Source organism: Ostrea edulis, chromosome 4 (assembly GCF_947568905.1).
Source record: "Ostrea edulis chromosome 4, xbOstEdul1.1, whole genome shotgun sequence".
NCBI lineage: Eukaryota > Metazoa > Mollusca > Bivalvia > Ostreida > Ostreidae > Ostrea > Ostrea edulis.
In genome coordinates, this window is record NC_079167.1 from 12,658,495 (window position 1) to 12,679,427 (window position 20,933).

General features: G+C 33.8%; 1 protein-coding gene and 3 long non-coding RNA genes across 5 annotated transcripts; 2 read left to right on the forward strand and 2 right to left on the reverse strand.

The window, feature by feature from the left end:
• Window positions 1-79: 79 nt before the first annotated feature.
• LOC125668641 (uncharacterized) lies at window positions 80-3,288 on the forward strand. Its single transcript, XR_007367709.2, has 3 exons — window positions 80-482; window positions 1,430-1,514; window positions 1,645-3,288. It is a non-coding gene; the product is annotated as an uncharacterized LOC125668641 (long non-coding RNA).
• Window positions 3,289-3,331: 43 nt separating this feature from the next.
• Window positions 3,332-5,182, forward strand: LOC125671770 (uncharacterized). Of its 2 annotated transcripts, none has more exons than XR_007368742.2 (4): window positions 3,332-3,603; window positions 3,900-4,033; window positions 4,284-4,522; window positions 4,860-5,182. It is a non-coding gene; the product is annotated as an uncharacterized LOC125671770 (long non-coding RNA). The 2 variants fall into 2 exon arrangements; XR_008802231.1 differs by having other exon boundaries at window positions 3,332-3,579.
• Window positions 5,090-7,556, reverse strand: LOC125664689 (uncharacterized). The gene is made up of 4 exons (XR_007366015.2): window positions 7,358-7,556; window positions 6,630-6,769; window positions 6,340-6,450; window positions 5,090-6,141 (listed from the first exon to the last, which is right to left on the reverse strand). It is a non-coding gene; the product is annotated as an uncharacterized LOC125664689 (long non-coding RNA).
• A 6,361-nt stretch (window positions 7,557-13,917) lies between these two features.
• LOC125667980 (carbohydrate sulfotransferase 12-like) lies at window positions 13,918-15,048 on the reverse strand. The gene has a single exon (XM_048901698.2). It carries the CDS (start codon window positions 15,046-15,048, stop codon window positions 13,918-13,920), a length of 1,131 nt encoding a protein of 376 aa, XP_048757655.1.
• Between the last annotated feature and the right edge of the window lie 5,885 nt (window positions 15,049-20,933).

Here is a 20,933-nt window from a genome sequence, read left to right on the forward strand (position 1 = left end):
CTGGGACCACTTAAGGTAGAGACGGATAGCAACCACGTGATCAGTAAAAATCGTGTATATTCACGTGAATTTATTTTCCGGAATTCCGTACGCCGTCATAGAGTAGTTGAAAAACATAAAGGGGTTCCGAAAGTACAAGTTGTTGCTGTGACTGACTCGATGATTGAGGGGGTCGTCTCGACGAAAGATAGAGACAGTTGGCCATAGTTTAGATTAGGAATACGTCAATGTAATAATAGTGGACCAAATGTTTCGTCCGTGCAGAATGGCACTTTTTACCTCACGACCATGCATAGCTGCGCTACGTAAACAATTTTACAAAGTTGTTGATGTAGCGTGATCGTGATGTCCGACTCCGAGTACGAGTGCTGCGAGTTTCAATACTGTTTATGTAGTCATTGAGAGTTTAAACAAAGTTTCTTCTGAGAAGAGAAATTCGATGGATGCATTCAACGTGGATAACGAGATTATAATTTCGTTTGGTAAGTGAAAAAATATGGCAAATTAAATTTGTATTCAACCCACTTTTCCTCTGCTATTTCACAACGTGATTTTATAATAACATCTATAAACACACAACTTGGAGATGTTTCATTTTCTTTGCATTTATATATTCCATATGTGCCCAAAATATAACTCCTACAAGCTCATGTAATTGTAAATGAATATCATGTATATGACACATTTAAAAAAAATAGGGCTCTCAGCCTCCCACAAGTTTTTTTTTGGAGGGGGGGGTGTTGCACTAAATTTCTATTTGGTATACATGATAGTACTTATAGTACCTTGAAATTTCATTGACCTAAGATATATTTCAAATCTGGGGTTTCATGTTTCACACAAGCATGAAAGTCTACAATTTAAAATATTAATATTTTGTAAAATCACAAGTCCCCTCATAGGCAAATGTATGTATTGTATGAACATAAGATATATATGTCCTTCTCTTGACCCACACTTGGTAAAGGAGACATGTCTGATAAATCTAGAGTTGACTTGTTTTGATATTATTAGAATGAACTGGCAGTTTATCGTATGAAAACATATTTGTCATCTCATATTGCAATATGATAATCATGATGTTTATTCACCTCATTAAGGGGGGGGGGGGGTATGGGGTATGTACAGTTTAAATAGAAGTTAGCTATAACAATATAAAGTAAATAACAATCATTCAGATGTACTACTACTGCAAGAGTTCACATTGCTGCACTGCACACATTTAACATAGTGTTACATATGTAATACTGATTTCAGACAAGATTTTAAAAATTAACATAATAAATGTAATTTTCAATATATCAGTATTTTAAAGTTCACTGAAGATGCATTGAGACACACAATTTTAAAATTGACATTGTCTGACACAGTATAATTAATGATTAATACTGACTGTGCAAATATTAATTATGATGATTTTTTCCCTAAGTATCATCCTAAGGACAAGTGCAAGTTGAAATGGATTTCGAGTCAACAACTTCAACAGCAATTTGCCTTGAAAATCAGCAAGAAAGGTACAGTATTTTCTAAGATATAATTTTTTATTTTAACACCAGACATTTGTAAAGGCTATTTTTAGTATATTAAATAATCATATTCATCTTTTTTTTTCAATATTTGAATATACAGAATATATTTTAACAGGTACTTCATTTACATTGATGATGTCATATCCCCTGAACCCCACAACTTTACAGGTTACAGAGAAAATTCAAGAACTTCTGCTAGTGATGAAACGATTGTCGCCGATGATCGATTGTCGGTCGTTCAGAGACCTACGATGCTACTAATCGATTACAAAATAAAAGTCGCCGACATCGTTGACCAAATAAAATCCGGAAATCACTTCAACTTTGTTCAAATTTTATTTTCTGTATGTCAAACCCGATCAAAAATAAGCAAAGAAAATGGCGGAAGATATGAAGGACCAATCTCTCACCAGAGGGCGTATTACGCTGCGCTACAACACCTCTGTCAACGTCTAAATGTCAAGATTCTTGGCAAAACTTACCTATACCTATAGCATCATGGATAATAATTTTATAAGTTTAAGTTTTATGCTTTAAATCTTAAAGTAGGTTCACAAAAAACAACGAATTTCATGGTATTACTAGTATTATTGAATAAATGAATATTTATATAAACCTTCTAATTCGCTCAGGTGTCTCATATTTACCATCTTCTGATTTTAAAAAAATTCAGAGAAGTGTTTGATTTGCTCAGATATTATCATTACAGTTCGATATGCTAAGTTAGTTTTTGTACATTTTGATATAACTTTTTAAATAGACGTTGACAGAGGTATTAGTGGAGCGTAGCGGGAACGATAACTCTGGGTAGAGATTGATGAAGGACGGTAACAACGACATTCAACAGTCAAATAAAGGAGCCTATATCTGATATCTTTGATACATTGAGATTATAGATAAATTCCATTACTTGATATATTGGAATTCTGATTTATATACCAGTGAATAAATGAAACAAAGAAAAATTCAAATGTTGTTTCCATACATTTAATGATTCTGTTACATCTAATTTGAGGGGAAAACACTTAAATGCCGATTCCGATTATAATCGATTATTAATCGATTACATGTGTCCGATTATTGCCGATAATCGATTGTGGTATTAGGTCCGATTGCCCATCACTAACTTCTGCACAATGTGGGACTCGGATAGAATCAATAATGTATTTGTGAGCCCAGATATATTGTGCAACATACTAAAGTGTGAATTTAGTTGAAAACAAGTACATGTACTCATGTATACTATTATATGTCTTTCTTAAAGACAATAATATTGCATAAATGTAGATGAAGTGTCATTGTTGATTATTCTAAGTTTTTGATATATCAAAATCAGTAAACATTTCTAAATGAAAATAAAATACCAATTTTATAACTTTTAATCAATGTGTTTGAATTTCTCATTTTCTACCCCCCCCCCCCCCCCCCAACACATTCAGTGCATATATACCGTGAACTTGGAGAAATTACAAATAGATAATGCAGTATGCATGCATTCTGAGTTATCCAATAGCGAGCTTTTGTTTCAGTGTGAGACTACAAGTAGGACTCATAAACTTATGAAGATACATATATATTTGTGAGAGCAACCGGCGCGAGCCCCCCTAAAATTTTCAAGTTTAAGGTAAATCGTGGTATGTTGTTTAGAAAAATGTATACGATAAAAGAAGCAATAATTTCCTCCACTCTCGGAGAAATAAATGTCTGACAAAACATTTTGATTTATTGAATTACTCTTAGACCCCTGCCTCATACAGTCCCCCCCCCCCCCCCCCGATTACAGTTTCCGATCCGCTCCTGAAATAGGGTCTGTAAGTCTCGTCATGTGATTGCCGAGAATTAGCGAGATTATTAACTTCCGGGTACATCAACATCTCAAATTGCACTGTGTAGAGAGTGGTATACATAGATATAGCGTTATCAATCGATTATGTGGAAGTTTAACGAGATAAACATGGGAATTGAAGCATTAGTGGAGTGGTCGAGGATTCTTCGCTTCGTGTTTGACGAATTACATGCAATAACTGCCAGTGTACAAGCATCGACGAGGGTACGTCTTGCAGATAAAGAGCAGGTTGGTAAAAGCGTAATGAGATGTACGATACGTTTTTATATTCTCAAATCATTCCAATTGAAAATATATCACTACTTGAAAATAAAAATGGATTATGCATAAAACTTGCTTTGTGTTTATACGAATGTACGATCGGAAGGGGGGGGGGGGGGGGGGGGGGCAACGATACTACATGTACGTACCTGCAGTGTACAGTTGTATACATATTCAATAAACAAAGCGCATTAAATGTAAATATCTATATCAGTTACATCACAGATGGGTTGATTGTTTAATATTTGAAAATTATTTTATAGATATGCCTTGAATCTGAGGATAAAGGTGTTGTGTATTGTGCAGTCATCATTAATGTGGATGTCTTATGCCAGTATGCCCATAGTGGGGCAGTATAAGTGTCGATCTTCATAAGGCAGCAAATTTTCAAAGGCAGGTACACAATTTAAAGATAAAAATAATGTCAATACATGTTTGGATCTATATCTATTATGATTATAATAATTATAAGATTATATGTTGTAAACTTTCTTTCTTTTTAGAAATTTCTTTCTTTATAAACTGTCTTGCTGTTATGCCCTCTGGGCCCAAATTGGAATAAACTTATCTATACCCAAAGTAAGTAATAAATGGGTTCGAACTGTGAAGATAAAATGTTTACATGTAGATATATTGGAAATTTTCAGATATAAGAAGGCAAATAAAACTGTTCAATGTAAAATATGCCAGTAGTTGGATAAAACATCCAAAGTCGGCACAGTCAAAGGTCACAACAACAATGGAGGAATTAACTGCATCCTCATTCCGAAGGGCAGCAGGCCATTTTCAGCAACCCCTGAAATTCTTAATTGAGGCTAAGTGCCCATTTTCAGCTCGAACAATGACAATTAAAGAGGCCTGTGCAAATGTTGGGATTTCCCTCTTGGTAAGTCAGCATTATAGATTGAACAATTATGTGTACCTAATACATGTACATTAGCTGTACATATATGTTTTCATATATATTATTATGGATGTATCCAAGTTTATTATAACTTTAAAGTAACATTTTATGAATGAAATACAAATACTACTTAGGCTTCATTGTGATATTGAACTGCTAATGTTCTTTATAAACTTTACTTGCATCAAGTTTTGAATACTGCAGTACATCTATGTCAAAAGAAGTATGCATATTGCAGTATAATACTTTCACCACTAATCCGAGCACTTGTAAATCATGTATATTTTATCAATACATGTAATGACAATTGCCATTTTAGAATGTGATGCAAGAGATGGTTCGCTGCACATTAAAACAAAATATGAATATTGGCATCAGATTCAAGGACAACAACACCTGAAAGACACCCAATGCTGTGATTTGCTAGTGTGGATTCCTAGTGACACTCAAATACATTGACAAAGATGTATTATGGTCAACTTTTTAAGCGTGATAGAGTTTAATTATAATAATAAAGTATTTTTGCAGTCTGAATCACACACACATAACCACATGTACATATACTTTATTATGATATCAGTGGTGCATCTGTCAAAGTTATGTAATTACATGTATATTTATTGAATAAACATTATAGACAGAGTTTTTCTTATTTTAGATGAACCAAAATTTGTATAGACACAGTGTCCAGCTTTACAAAAATCATTGAATTACATGCATTTACTAAAAACAATGGATTTTACATCTTTTTTAATAATGCAGATTTGAAAACCTTCAGAAGGAGAGCAAAAGGCTTTATGTTTGATTGTACATGTATATTGTTTAACGTCCCTCTCAAGAATATTTCATTCTGATGGACACGTTCCAAAAGGCTTCATATGAATATAAAAGGCTTTATATTTATATAAATATGTAGAAAAGTTATATTGCATATATATATATGGTATTCATTACTTTTAAATTTAAAAATTCAATGTGGCAGGTATGAGCATATATATACATGCAATTAATCTAATAAATTTGTAGGATTTATCTGCAATCTCCTTCAAAAGGGGAACCTACAAAACCACATGGGCCACACAAAGCTGAAATGTTTTGTCAGATCAATATCTATACTATGATAGAATATGGCTGAGGAATTTTAAAAAAAAATTATTCTCTCATTTTCCCATTCAACATGGATTCTGCATCTGGAAATTTTATAGCAAAGTTGTGATCCTCTTTTGAGAAGTGGGATTTATTTGTAAGAAAGAATGGGATATCAAGTGTCATGTCATTTGGAAGTTTGTCAAATATACAAAATCCTTTGTCTGCCAGGAATATATCACCAACTTGCAACTTCTCTCAAATGCCACAATGGTTCACAATTGCCAAATCAGATTTGTATATCCAGCATACAGATTGGAAATGAGCTGCATTAGGTGTAATACACATTAAAGTCTTTCCTTTGTGGCGACTCTTGTAATTACTGTAAGCGAAAGACTGACTATTCATATCAATTTGGTCATATTAGGTCTCTTCTGTTGCATCCATTGCAATCTTCAATTCTTCTGGCTTTGATATTTCAGTTGAATGGACACTCCCAACAGTGTTCATGATCCCTTCAAACAAAATTTCATGAATATATAAAAAAAAAAAAAATATCCACAGAAAATGGTGTATACAGCAACATTTATACCCCCCAAAAATTACTAGGTAATTGAATATTGTGAAATCTGCGCTAACCTGTGAAATTGATAACTAGTCAGTGTATAGAAAGTGCATTGTTCATTTTTCCTTAAAGAACCGCTAAAACATACCTTTCCAGGGTCTTTCAATTATGATGTTCCCAATTGTCATGGATGGTTTCCTTTAATTAAGCAGGTATATTTCTCACTGCAAGTTTACAACATCCTAGTCTTCAAGGGAAGCTGTAAGAACAAAAACAATACCATTATAAAATTTGGTGTGCATATAAATTTAGATAACACTGAAATGAGAATGAAGAAAATACAGAAAACCACCTGACACTAAACTTAACAACCACTGTAACTTCCTGGTTTGATGTACTAATATCTGGTATTGACAATACTTGTATCGTACACTGTACCTTTTTAAATGTTGAGGGTTTGATGCTGTATCATTGTTGTCTGGTACAGATATAATATATTGGTAGCAGTATCAACTTCGGTTCCTATATGTACGTTTGAAGCAAATGCTTCTGCTTCAGCAGGTTTCGTAACTTTGTATCTATGAAAAAAAGTAATATACCATAAATTGCTGTTTTTATTGACTTAAAATGGCTCACTACACAACAAATTTAAGTTGTAGTTTCTGAAATAAGCACAGGGTATGAGTGTTACAATCATTCTTATCAAGGCCATGTGTCACTTTTATATAATTATACAATAAAGATATATGCCAGTTCTCTTGAAACACAATACAATATTTAAGCATGCAGGAGCCTATATAAAGGCAAGTAGTATCAAGGGTGTCCTGTCAGCCTTTTCCTAGCAAGGTTATTTTTTCTATATTGATACAATAAATTAGTGTCCCTTCCCCTTTTCAGGCAGAAGGGAATTGTGTAGTAAAAGATGTTAATAACTGTTGAAATCAATAACGAAGAAAAACTTTACCCCCCCCCCCCCTTATGAAATTTTAGTACATGTAATTTCTTTTCCCATTATTTTATTTTTATCAGTTCGTCTGTCAAAATCTTTTATAGGCCTACTCCCCCTCTGAAATATCTAAACAACACGTCCAGTATATTCTGTCAGTTTATACACACGTTTGTTAATTTGACATGATTATTCGTTGAATTATGATAATATTACGTACCTACATCTTTGTATCCACCGCTTCCTTACTGTAGCATCGACTAGGAACTTAAATAAACTACATGGCAGAGTTTTCCCAGTCTCATGTATGCACCCGATCGCTTAACAATACACCAAATTACATATTAGCACCGACTCTCTATTACGACTGTATATATTCCACACGTTGTTGTACCCGGAAGTAGTAAAACCGAAAGTGAAACCAAACGAGACTTACAGACCCTATAGCTTATAGAAACCTTCTTATTGTCTGTTTCAATTCTCAGAGGTAATTTGGGATCGAATGCTTAAACATTTTAAGTTATTAAAAAGTCAGTAGTTTATCTCTGCTGGCTAAATCCTTCTTCTCAATGCGCCGAGTGCAATTCATGATGTCTATGTTCCTGCTCATTCTTTCTCCTCCATACCATGCAGTATATTAAAGGGGTTGGGATGTAATGGAGACATTTGTTTTAACAAATATAAATTGTATTTCTATTTTTTGTGGGGGTTTTTATGTGGGAAAACTCTAATATTAATCATCAAATGTGATGACATATGATAAATTTATATTCTGAGTGTAAGTGCACAAAGGTCAACAACGAGAACTACAACAAAGTATAAGCTAAAATTTGAAATACATACTTTCTGTATTATATTTATTAATTTAAAAAAGGTATTACAAAGAATCTTCGAATTTTAGCAAGTTTTTTTTGATGGATTATTTACAACATCTTTTAATAATTCTTTTTCTTACGAAAATGTGTAGTTTGTAAAAAGGGGGGTGGGGTTAGGAATTTTTTGCTAGTTCCATATTGAACCCCATTATGGTGTATAATTTTTTTCTTATATTTAACTTACTAGTAGACTAACCACTTAATGAAATAAAATAAGAAATTTGATGGGTAATTTTTTTGCAGCTAAAGCAAAAGTATGACCCTGTGTGCAAATATTGTGCACTATTTGAAGGTAATAGGCCAATGTAGCTTTGTTGAAGTAATGTTGTTGCATGTTAACAATGATTGCTGAACTTGAAATTGATGTGTAATATACAATGATATGAAAGGTTGTTTGAAACCATATATGACAAGTTATGATCCTTTTTACAATAAAAATGTTATAGCTCTATTTGTATATTGCTCTCTACTTATTTTTCTTCACTTTTTACGCTTTGCAAAGACTAAAGAAGGTGCTATTAAAATTGCCATATTTCTCAAAAACAAGGTCGATTACCAACATTGATTTTTTAATATGTTTTATATCAAAGCTTCATCATAAACATATATCGAAATTTAAAAAATTCAATGGTTAATTTTTTTAGCATCAACCTATCAATCTCTACCTTAATATAAAAATTAAAACTAGATTTGCAACAGCGCAAATAAACATATATACATTACACAGATTGATCCCAGCCAATATACAACTAAAACACTAATGATGTCAAAAAGGTGGCGCACAAAAAAGGCCAAACACTATAAAGGCCTAAGCGCCATTACAAAAACCAAATGGAACAGAAATTATTGAGTAATTATGCAGTAAAAAATGGGATGGAGGAGGGGATGTAGAGGTAACTAAATTACATCAGTCTGCGTGAAAATAAAATCGTAAACGATACTGCTATGAATGAAATAATTTTAATAAATTCGCAGACCAAATTACTTTGTTACCTTTTTCAAAATGATAACGTCACATTAGCAAACTTGACGTCATGAAATAGTCTTACGACGTAAGAATGTATTGATGCATTGTGATGTCACAATGCAAGCATGAATATGTGAGCGTCTTTACTTTTATGGAAAAATGAATCATATCACTTGAGTACTTGTATGGACAAAGAAAGTAAAGAGGAGTACAAACTTCTGAATATAAAATAATTTAACGTTCCATTAAATATTTATTTATATTCAACAATTTTGAAGATAAGCGATGTATAATATTGGAAGGGAAGGGGTGCGGATTCTCGGACATCCCTCTGTATCCCCGCCTAAGATAGCCTCTACTAATGTCTGTAATTAAGTTGTTTAACCGGAGAAAAATACCGGAAAAATCTTTTATAGCATAATGAACAACGCACAATGGAGTAACTTCAAAATTTCAAATAAAAATCTAGGTACCTTCAAGCACATGTGTTTGGGTTCAAGACCATACATGAGTTGATTTAATCATTTGTTTTTGAAAATCTCTCTAAAGCATGTCAAAATAAGTCCTTTTTAAGCGCCAGGGATTATTAGGAGGTTAGTCAAAAGTCTTCCAATCAACGACACCTATCAGCAAAATGCAGAAGAAATAGTGTAAGGAACGACAACTCTTGATAGATATTGATTATGTCCTTCTCATGCATTTGCGCTTCTGTCAAAATACCGACGCAGTATTTTATACTTTTTTAAAGCGTAGGATATGAAAACCGCGTGGGTTGGAAGATATCGTGCCTGTGATTTGTATGAAATAGACTACTGAAAACAGATTAACATTATCAACTGTTGACTATACATGAAATGAACTCTACATGTACATCTGTTGGTATGTCACATTATCATACACCGTACATGTATTCATTGTATTGATAAGAAAATGAAAACAGTGGTGAGGCCTGTGGACGTTGTTGTGTATTAAACTTTCGTTCAAAGTGTGTTCTGGTATAGCAATTTTACTGGTATTATACTACATGTATAATACTAAGCAAAGATATTTTGACCCAACTTTTAAAGCAGAGATACAATTTTAAACGTACAAAACCAATATAGAATTTAGATGTTTTTTCTTTGTTCTAGTACATGTTAATTGAGAAGAATGAAGTTTATATAGAAATTGATGATAATCACATTATTGTTTTTGAATCATTTGGAAAGCATTCAAAATCATATAGATCTGAGCCTACTTTTCTTTTTTATTATCAAGTACCCCATTTTAATCCTCGCCTAGAGTATCAGGGGCACTTTGATTGGACACATATATAGCACAGTAATTACAAAAGCACATACATGTATTAATTATTATTACAAAAAATAATGTTATAGAGTACATTTTTGTTCATGTATAATTAGAAACAGGGAAAAGTATTGGCTGCGATAATATTGTTAAATTTAGAAATTTGATTCCAATGTTTTATATAAGCAAAAAGAAAAAAAAAAAAACCCACATAGCTCAAGGTATTTAATTCTACACAAGAGAGTTCATCGTTTACCCTGTGCTACGCTACTAAAGGGCAGGACACCTCAAATAATGGGTTTCTAGTTCATATAATGAATGAGTTATTGTTACATGATATTATAACATATATAGATATTCATAATGTACAGTGGATGCGAAAGGGGGGCTTAATCCTCACCTAAGGCATTATAGATTTATATAATACAAGTTCTAGGCATAATTAAGAAATTATTTGAGAAAAGGGAATTTACTTTTACATGTTTTAAGAAATGTGATACTAGTAGATCAAAATATGAATAAATTTTAAAGAAATACAAGATTCATTATGTAAAAATGTAAGTGGGATTAATTCGATGTAGCATCTCTTTAGAATGTGAGATATATTGATTTAATACACTTAGATTTGATTTAGATAATGAGATATACTTATTGAGATTTCATCAGGCGAATGAGAATACTTTTGGAATCATTTGAGAACATTGGAATGCTAGGAGACAAATATGTGAGAACTTATCAAATCATTTAAAATTGTTTTCGAATTAATTGAGAACATTCTTGAGATTGTCGAGAAATACATTTTAATTAGATTTGATTGAAATGATATAATGAGTCATATTTCTAACATTTTATCAACTGATTCGATACGCAAGAGCTTGTTCTGCCCATGATCAGTTTTTAAATCCAGGCAGCCACTGACAAACAATATGATTGTGCAGGGGTTTCAACAGTCTTGTTTAAAGTCAGCATTTCGCAAATTCTATGGTCGTTATAACAACCTAGTTTGCCAATACAACCTATCATTGGGTCAAATGTTGTTGTCTGGCGTGTTTCATACCAATTGTTAGGCCGTTCTTGACATACTAATTTTGACTACGGATAACTCCGTTTACCTGATCAAGATACAGGGCTCACGGCGGGTGTGACCTGTCGACAGGGGATGCTTACTCCTCCAAGGCACCTAATCCCACCTCTGGTTTGTCCAGGGGTCCGTGTTTGTCCAATTCTCTATTGTGTATTGCTTGTGGGAGTTATGAGATTGATCACTGTTCGTTATCTTCACCTTTCATCAGATGAATGAGAATTCTTTGGGATAATTTGACAAGATTCATGAGATTATTGAGACATACATTTATGATATTGCTTTGTAACTTTGTCCTTATTGCGGATACTGTCATTTCACTTATTGGTCTTTGATGTTCATCTGAGTGGTATTGTGTGGCAACGCTGTGTTGAGGAAAAACCAAATATTATTTTTCTTAGATGTCATTTCATAAAAAAGTGTATTTTTCACATATCAAAACGAGTTTGGAATTTATTCCAGCAAATATTTTATCCATTGCGTTATAAATCACTCTTACAATAATGATCGAACTAGACCGAACAATGATATGAATTGCTACAAAATGTTTTCATTTTTCCATTTCACGAAAATTAATTCATAAGGAAATCCCCATCTTAAATACTAATATAGCATGCATTTATAATTGCTTAGAAACCGGTAACACGGTCGAAATATTTCTAGAAAGTGTTTAGAGTTTTAAAAAAAAATTACTCCGAAAACAAAATGTGTTCGTGATAGTCATTCTCTCACCAGATGGCGTGTTACGCAAGCTTCCTTAAGATTTTACTCATCTATCAACGCCCTATTTACAAGATTCTCGTACAACTTTTAATAATGACTTCAACAAATTCATATTTGGTATTTCGACAAAAATATCAAATTGATAGAAACTGTAGTCGTTTCAATCAGATCACGTGATTTCTTATTATTATTTCTCGAAATTTCAGACTACATGTATATTGTGGGAAGATAAAAAGGCACTGAGGCAGATAGCAGCGCAGCGTGCTCGGGTACTGCTTAATGAATTTGTTTTCATGACTATTTTTACATCTGTGGACTATGTAAGACCCGTGAATGTGTAATGTATGGGGGTTGGGGGTTTGTTGGTTTTTGTGAAGCTTAAATTAGCGGTCTTACTAGACAGAAAACTTTTTGATTATTACAAGTAGGTAGACTGTTTGACTACATTGATTATGGATTATATGAAAACATTGATTAAGCTAATGAATTTCCATCAACCCCCTTTGGTACATTTATTGGAGAAAACACCACCCCTTCACTGCTTGTTAATTTCTGTAATCTTTTCCTTCATATCTAAGAGACAAAAATAGCAGGTTATGATAGATTGAGTGGGAGTAGAACACGGAGATATTCATTTGCTTTGCTGGACACCCTGCTTGTGTGTCCAAGTACTTTGAAGTTGATATTGTAGATATGTTAGCGTTCCTCATTGAAAATATCTACGTATTCTTTGGTGATCAGATCTTCCAACAGTTTGTTAGAATTTCCATTGGCACGAATTGCGTTCCTTTCTTTTAGCCGACCTATTTTTCAATTCTCATGAGGCGGAATTCATTCAAAAATTTCTACACGAGAACAAATCTCTTGCCGTGGCCTTCAACTAGACATTTAAATATGTCGACAATGTATTATAGATTATCAATGCTTATTTTCATTCACATGGCGATTCGATATTTCTCAATAAATCGAAATAAAAGACAAGTCTTCCATCTCTCCTTCATATTTGAATATTTAATTGAACATAGATGTCAACGACAAACTAACAACATAATTTTATGACAAATGACACCACTTCAGCTTTTCCATCGTCAACCTCCCGTATTTTATTAATTTAAAAACATGTTTTAGTGTTATCTTGTTTATAAAAGTATAGAACACACCGAACAACACATTTTATTTTACCACTTTTGACGTGCTGTAAATGTATTTTATAAAGCGTGTACAAAATTTGGCAGAAATTGATTTTTCAACAAGTTAGCGTAGATTTTTTAGCGCTTTCCAAAATGTACTATATAAAAATATATATACGCAAGACATTTAGCGATATACTTGATTTAGCTGGAACTACGTATTAGCGAAATGTTGTACGTTTACAGTATCATTAAGAAAACCTGTATAAAATAATGTCCTCCAGTGAACTCTTCTGTTTTTTGTTGGAGGAAGGGAAAATACAACGAAACTATGTTTTTCATGAACAGTTAAAAATCAGGGAAAACTCGTACATCTATGACGTCATCTTAGGATCCCAATTTCCCTATTAAAATGAAGTATATATAAATTAGAAAGCTACAGAAACCCATTCATTGAAAGAGAGGAAACTTTGCTTTTCAATATTGAAAGAAATGGGGCTCTAACCATATATAATCCATAAAAGAAATATTGTGAATTTTCTACATTTTCAGTTGTAATATTAACAGTAATCATCAAGTATATTCGATTCGCACTTCATACCAAATAATTTGATAATTTAAAAAAATAAAATCCACGATTTTAAACGTCTATCGGTAGTTATAGTAACTTAAAACTATATACACTGTCAAACGTGAAATATTTCCTTCATTTTCACCTTACATCACATTGAATATATCGGAATGATTTAGCCGCTCTCTCAGATGATGGGCAAAAATGAATGGAGGGTATGCATCATAATCAAAGATCTCGAAGTCGTTTTTCAAAACTCGCACCATTTTGACTACCTTTTCTGTAGCTACTGTCCTGTAGATATCCACAAGGAACCTCTCTTTTTGTTTATGTAAACTTTCTTTTGAAGTAGAGCTGATTTTGGCCACTTTCATAGCTTGAACTAATTGTACAGGTTTGAGGTACTGAGATTGTTTCGGACTATAAGGATATTTCTGATCGATGCTAATCAGTCCTTTGATTTGCATATGCTTCCACGAGCGGAGATAGGCTTCGTGCATTGAGATACATTTGATGATTTCATCCCTCCTTTCATCTAAAGATGTCGCGACGTCAACAAAAGTATCGTCAACAGCTTTTTCTGCTAAGTCATCGACATCAAACTTTGAAATATTTAACGTCCTCATAATGAATGTAAAATCCTTTTTGAAAGTTTCCATTTTCCCAATAAATTGGTACTGTAACTGACAAGGTTTGCACAAGTCGTACATTGCCATGAAATGAGGATCTCGTCTTCGATTTGTCGTATTCTCTGCTTCAATCACATACTGTATAAATTCTTCAAAACTTATATTATGATAGCACGTGGTAGGGGGTTTCTCAGTTTTCAGATTCCTGCTCTGGTCCAATAGCACAGCAGTTGGCTGGGTGTTGTGTCTCGTGTGGACACGGATTTCTTTTCCAATCAAGTTCCAGTAAAATGGATTGGCTGTGTATATTTTATCCAAATATCCTGACAAAAGTCTTTTAAACGGATTTCTAACAAACATGAATACTATATGGGTGCGTAGGTTTGCCATCATTCTAAATATGTCTTCCCTAAATAGAGATTGTGAATTGATATTCACATTCAATGGTTTTATCTGATAGGGATTGTCTAAATTAGTGGAATCTAAGACTTGAAGAATTCTTCTCCAGAAGGTGGTTCCCGCTTTTTCTATGCTGCAGTATATGAGTCTCTGAGACTTGCTAACTTGGAAATGCCTCGGAATGTTGCGATCCGGCTCTCGACCAACAAGAAACTCTTTGCCTTGACATGCTTTGTCATGCTTATCCATCCTTTTCTTGATATACATGTAATGTTCTGCACGTACGGAACTCTGCATCTGAAAATATTTGATTAGGAAATTTGATTGACGTGCGCCGAGTATGAAAACGCTTTTACTTGTTCTATTACTAAAATACCTGTCTATTCAGAGTGTTTAGAACATGACAATGTAGAAATGTACCTTCGATAAGGGTGGAAAACAAGCTTAACTTTATTTGGGGTACTCACTAAATCTTTAGGCGATTGATTGTTGCGGGATGAGATCTTTTTGTTGTCAGGTGTGACGTCGAAAAACAGTTTTGATAGATTAACTGTAGATAGAAGCAGCATCTGTCGAACTTTGTCCTCCTGGTTTAGGCTGCTTTTATTCAGGAAAGAGAATTCTGAAGAAAACAAAATCGTGTTATTGAGGACAAACTGCACATTTACTGCAATTATCTTTTGCAAGTTTTGACAAGAGAATTTAGTGAACCACCAATTGATGTCCTTTAGACGACCCAGGAATATCAAAGATGTGGTGATAATGGCCAGAATGGAGATCCCTCTACCCATTGGAGGATTTTCAATTTGCTCCGACCAGGGCTGTTTGCTTTGCAATTTTAGCCATGATTCAGAAACGTCCCAAATCTTTACTATAGACAAAACGTATAAAATAATGCATCAGCTCCGCTGTAAAACCAACAATTGCATATACCTCATCAATTGTAAACAATGTGGACAACAAAATGTTGAGGAAACTACAAATATTAGACTTAGAACCAACAACCACCGATCAACCATCAAAACCAAACGATTGACCGAACCCGTAGGAGAACACTTCAACAAAGAAGGTCACATTTGGTAAGACATGCTAGTGGTTGTTGTTATTGATCATAATCCAACATGGGCCGATGCAGAGAGAAAGAGCACAGACGAATCCTGGATGCATCGTTTGAAATCATTCCGTCCAGGTGAAATGAGCAATTTGAATGATTTCACGCGCATGAATCTAGGATAAATCCTTAATTCAATTAGGTTCTACAGCCTAATCGTGAATAATCACCCGATGAGGTATTCTCTGTTGTATGATTGATGGAAATACATTTCGTTTCCCCCGTTGCAAGGTTCTGACCGTGAATTCCTTATTTTAGCCATAATGAGTATTCCAGAAATTGCGACTATTGTCTGGGCTTCAAAACTTCCTAATAATGTTAAGACATTCTGAGAAGTTATCACAAGTACGGATTTATATAGCCCTCTCTTTTTCATATTCTGGTCTCAAAATTGAAATTTTAATCCATTTAAAAAGGGGAATAAAGGAAAAAATGTATTGATCTTGAAAACTAGTATATCATCAGTATATCAGCATTTGGGTCTAAACAATGATAAACCATTATTCTAAATATTCATAAGTATAGATTCATATAGCTCTCTATGGTTTGCTATTAGAATTTCAGATTGCGGTATTAATTTGTTTGACTTGAGGGGGGGGGGATGTATTGAGCTTGAAAACTAATACAGTATCTTGTCCTTCGACTTTTCTCCCACTCATCTTTTGGATTGTGTGATTTTAGAGCGAGATTCATTTGTTTATTAATTGGTTGTTTTGATTTTGTATTTTAATCGTGTTCTTGCAGTAATCATATTAATTTTCGTCACTCCGAATCATTATCTTCTCACCATTTCACAAGGTTATCTTTTAAAAAAGATTAGAGTGCTAGCGCCATAACTATTATCTACTATGCAAGTAGAGGTCTTAGAAATGTTTAATAAATCATAGAATTTCTATCACTGTAATTTAAATTACTTAGAATTTATAGATGTTTTAAAGACCTTCATTTTCTGCAATGTTTGGGAATCATAGTTATTGGTTGGTTTGCATTGTAATATGTGATAGAAAGATAAGATATTTCAATAGTTTAAGAAGTCAAGATAGTGAAAATTGGTCCATGGCATTTAACCCTTAAACTAACAAGAGATGTTTGTAAAACACATATGCCCCCATGGTGCAAAATTGAAAAGGGTTATACACATGCATCATTTAATTGATAGTAGTGCCAAACCAATTCAAAATATTGAGCATGACAATATCTTCCTTTGTCAGGAGTAGATTGACCATGTGACCTAAAAACCAATAGAAGTCATCTACTCCTTATGCTGGACCAGTGTACCAAGTTTGGTGTAACTAAAGCAAATAATTCTTTTAATATAGGAGACAATATATTACTATGTCCAGTTTAACCCTTGACATGTGACCTCAAATTCAATTGGAGTCATCTTCTCCTGGAGATGTACCAGTGTATGTCCAGTTTGACCCTTGACTATGTGACCTCAATATCAAGAGGGGTAATCTTCTCTTGAAGATGTACCAGTGTACCAAGTTCGATGTCTGTCAAGCAAAGGGTTCTCAAGATATTGAACGGACAGTACATTCCTATGTCCAGTTTGACCCCTGACCTTTGACCAATGACCTCAAAATCAATAGGGGTTATCTATTTCTTGGGGTGTACCAGTGTACCAAGTTTGATGTCTGTCAATAATGTGTCCTATAGATACCATACCATTAATATACAAGACAGAAGCTGCTCCCAGCACTTTTCGAATGCATAAATATATCTAGAATATCTCTCAGAAAAATTCCTATTGCTGGCTGTAGCAGATGCACCAGGAACTCTGCCACTGTTGATGTACAATGAAATTATTTATGCACTTCAATGAATTTTAAAAAGCATCAGTCATTCAGATTAGGGGCAATTTCAAGGTCACATGTAATATGAATATCACCTTTGTACATACTATATATATAAACAAGAGTAACGCAAATGGTACAACATACTTTACATCTACTTTGCAATTATGCTAGTATTTATTTAAAGTAAACAACATGAAAAATGTTGGAAAGAAGCAGGTACAGTTTCTACAGTCATCTGGCCCAGAAAATTGATTATTTCAATAGGAGTCCCGAAATCTGCCATTCCAATAAAGAATATATAAGCAAACTCAAACTATATTTCATTTGATCCAAAATTACTTTGTGCTGTAATAACAAGAGCGGGAAGTTGGCATAAAATTGCCAAAAATGACAAAGTCAATGAAAAAACTCAAACATTTTGAGGGGTTTCCATTCAGAAAACATGCAGCCCATGCGTCGAGCAAATTCATATTCAAATAGATTTTTTATCGTCTATTAATAAACAATATATATTAATTTCATTTTGCTCGACAGATGGGCTCACCTTTTCCTAGGCAATAATCTGGATGAAATTCAACAGTTATCAAGCTCTTTTTGAAAAAAAGGCGGGAAAAAGTCTTATTCATGACGTAATAATGCTATCAAATAAGCAATAACTTTGATTTAAGTTGAGATAGTATACTTGGCATATATTTACATATAACTTGCTTAAAACACGGATCAAGCTTAATTCAAGACACATTTAAAACAGAGAAATCTATTGGGCCTTTTTATATACACAATCGTACCTTGTTACAACCGTGCCTAATTTTTTGTTACACATATTTGATTTACAATTCACTGATCCATCTCCATGGAAACATCAAGGAATTGTTAGTGTAATTGGTGTACCACATGACTTTGACATGGTCAGACAGTGCTGGTATTATCCTACATACGAGTCATGAAGAGCACATCGTATTTTGAAGTTTGATACTCTGGCCAACAAGATGTTAGTGAATATATTTGCTAGTTATATGCAAGGTCTCTACAAATCTATGATTTAAAATAACAGGTATTTGTATTTTTCACCGTACTTTTTATAATTTTGATAAAGCAATTTACTTAGCAAAGATTTATACCCACTCACTGAAACAGCTATACGGAACATTTAAATATGCGAAATGGTAATATCTTAGCTTTATGCATTTCTTAGTTGTATATGTTGTAACAGACAATGGATGATCGGGATACATTTGAGGAAAGAAGGGCATATAACAAGAATTGGATCTAGTCCAAACGTCGCGAAAAAATGTGTGTAAAGCAAAGGAAAACATTGGAATTAGAAAACTTATTTGACATCAGCAATGATGAGAATGATGATGGGAATACTGAAAATGAATTAAAATCAGATGTTATGAGATCAAAAATTGCGTTCGAATATGACGGAGATACAACACATCACGTTGATGACCATTTGGAGGAACAAAATAAACATGAGGAAACAGAGCAAAGCATGCGCAAAACTGATGTTCAAAACATAAGTGCTCAACATACTGGCTCTGAGTCTGGCCACACTGAAAATACTTACTTCCTCATACTTTAATAAAGTTCTCTTTGTTCGCCGTATCTGGGCCGCTTATTTTACAAAACATCAACTCCTGACTCTAACTGCCATTTTGAGAAACGCACTAAAGACCCGAAATACCTACAACTTTACAGAAGGTTAAATGTGTAAAAATAATCTAATTGAAATAAAATAAACAAAAACAAAAAATAAGAAAGCCAAAAAATTATGCTCAATTTCTCTCTAGGTGCAACATCACAAGAATAATGTTTTGATCAATTTTAAGGTATTTGAGATTTCAAGTCTATCGAGTATCTAATGCTTTCATTAAAATGGCAGATCTTGTCAACAGTTGATGCTGCTGAGGAAAAATAAGTCGTGTAACGTCTACATGAAGAACATTATCAAAGTATCAGGAAGTAAATGCCGTATAATTGGTATGAAAAGTTAATTGACAGGTCCAAATCTTCCACACTAGTCTGAATTTCGCTGCTGTCATAGGCGAGAAACGACTCCGTGACCTGGACCGATAAATGTCCTAGTAAAAATAAACAAGTGAAATCGAGAGAACGATGACGTATATCTTTGTTATTCTAAGAACCTGTGGCTTGAAATTTGGCATGCAAGTAGTTAAAACATTCATCTATGCAAGTAAAACGACAAATTACATAGAGCATACCTAGTTTAAGAATTTTTAGGTATTTGAAGCGAGTGGTTAGTTGTTTTTTATTTTTTTTTTATCTGTGTCAGAGTTAGATCCCTTTCTATATGAAAGGCGAAGATAACGAACAGTGATCAATCTCATAACTCCTATAAGCAATACAAGATAGATAGTTGGGCAAACACGGACCCCTGGATACACCAGGGGTGGGATCAGGTGCCTAGGAGGAGTAAGCATCCCCTGTCGACCGGTCACACTCGCCGTGATCCCTATATCCTGACAAGGTAAACGGAGTTATCCGTAGTCAAAACCAGTGTGCCAGGAACGGCCTAACAATCGGTATGAAACACGTCAGACAGCATTTGACCCAATGATAGGTTGTATTGACGAACTAGATCGTTATAACGACCATAGAATTTGCAAAATGCTGACTTCAATCGAGACTGTTGAAACCCCTGTCCATCAACTTGTTTGTCAGTAGCTTGTCTCGATTTAAAAACTGACTATACGCAGAACAAGCTCTTGCGTATGGAATCGGTTGAGATATATAAACACCATATGCAGCTGATAATGGAATATTGCTACATAAATATGGGAAGTTGACCATGGAGAAGCTGAAATCATCCCGTTTGTCATACAGTTGGATTGTCAGTTTGCCGTTAATGTCTACTTTCAATAAAATATCTAAGTATGAAGCAGAAGTGGACGACTATGTTGTGTCTTTTATTTCGAGCTCACAGGGATAGATCGAATTAATCGACATATGAATGAAAGTTATTATTGTTAATAGACAAAACGTCGTCGATATATCTAAATGTCGAATTGAATGCCACAGCAAGAGATTTTTTCTTCTCGCCTAGAAGTCTTTGAATAAATTCTGCTCAATATGAATATAGAAACAGGTCAGCTAACAAAGGAGCACAATTCGTGCCCATGGGAATTCCAACTGACTGTTGGAAAACCTAATACCAAAGACCATGAAGATATTGTCAATGAGGAACTCTAGCATATTTTTTA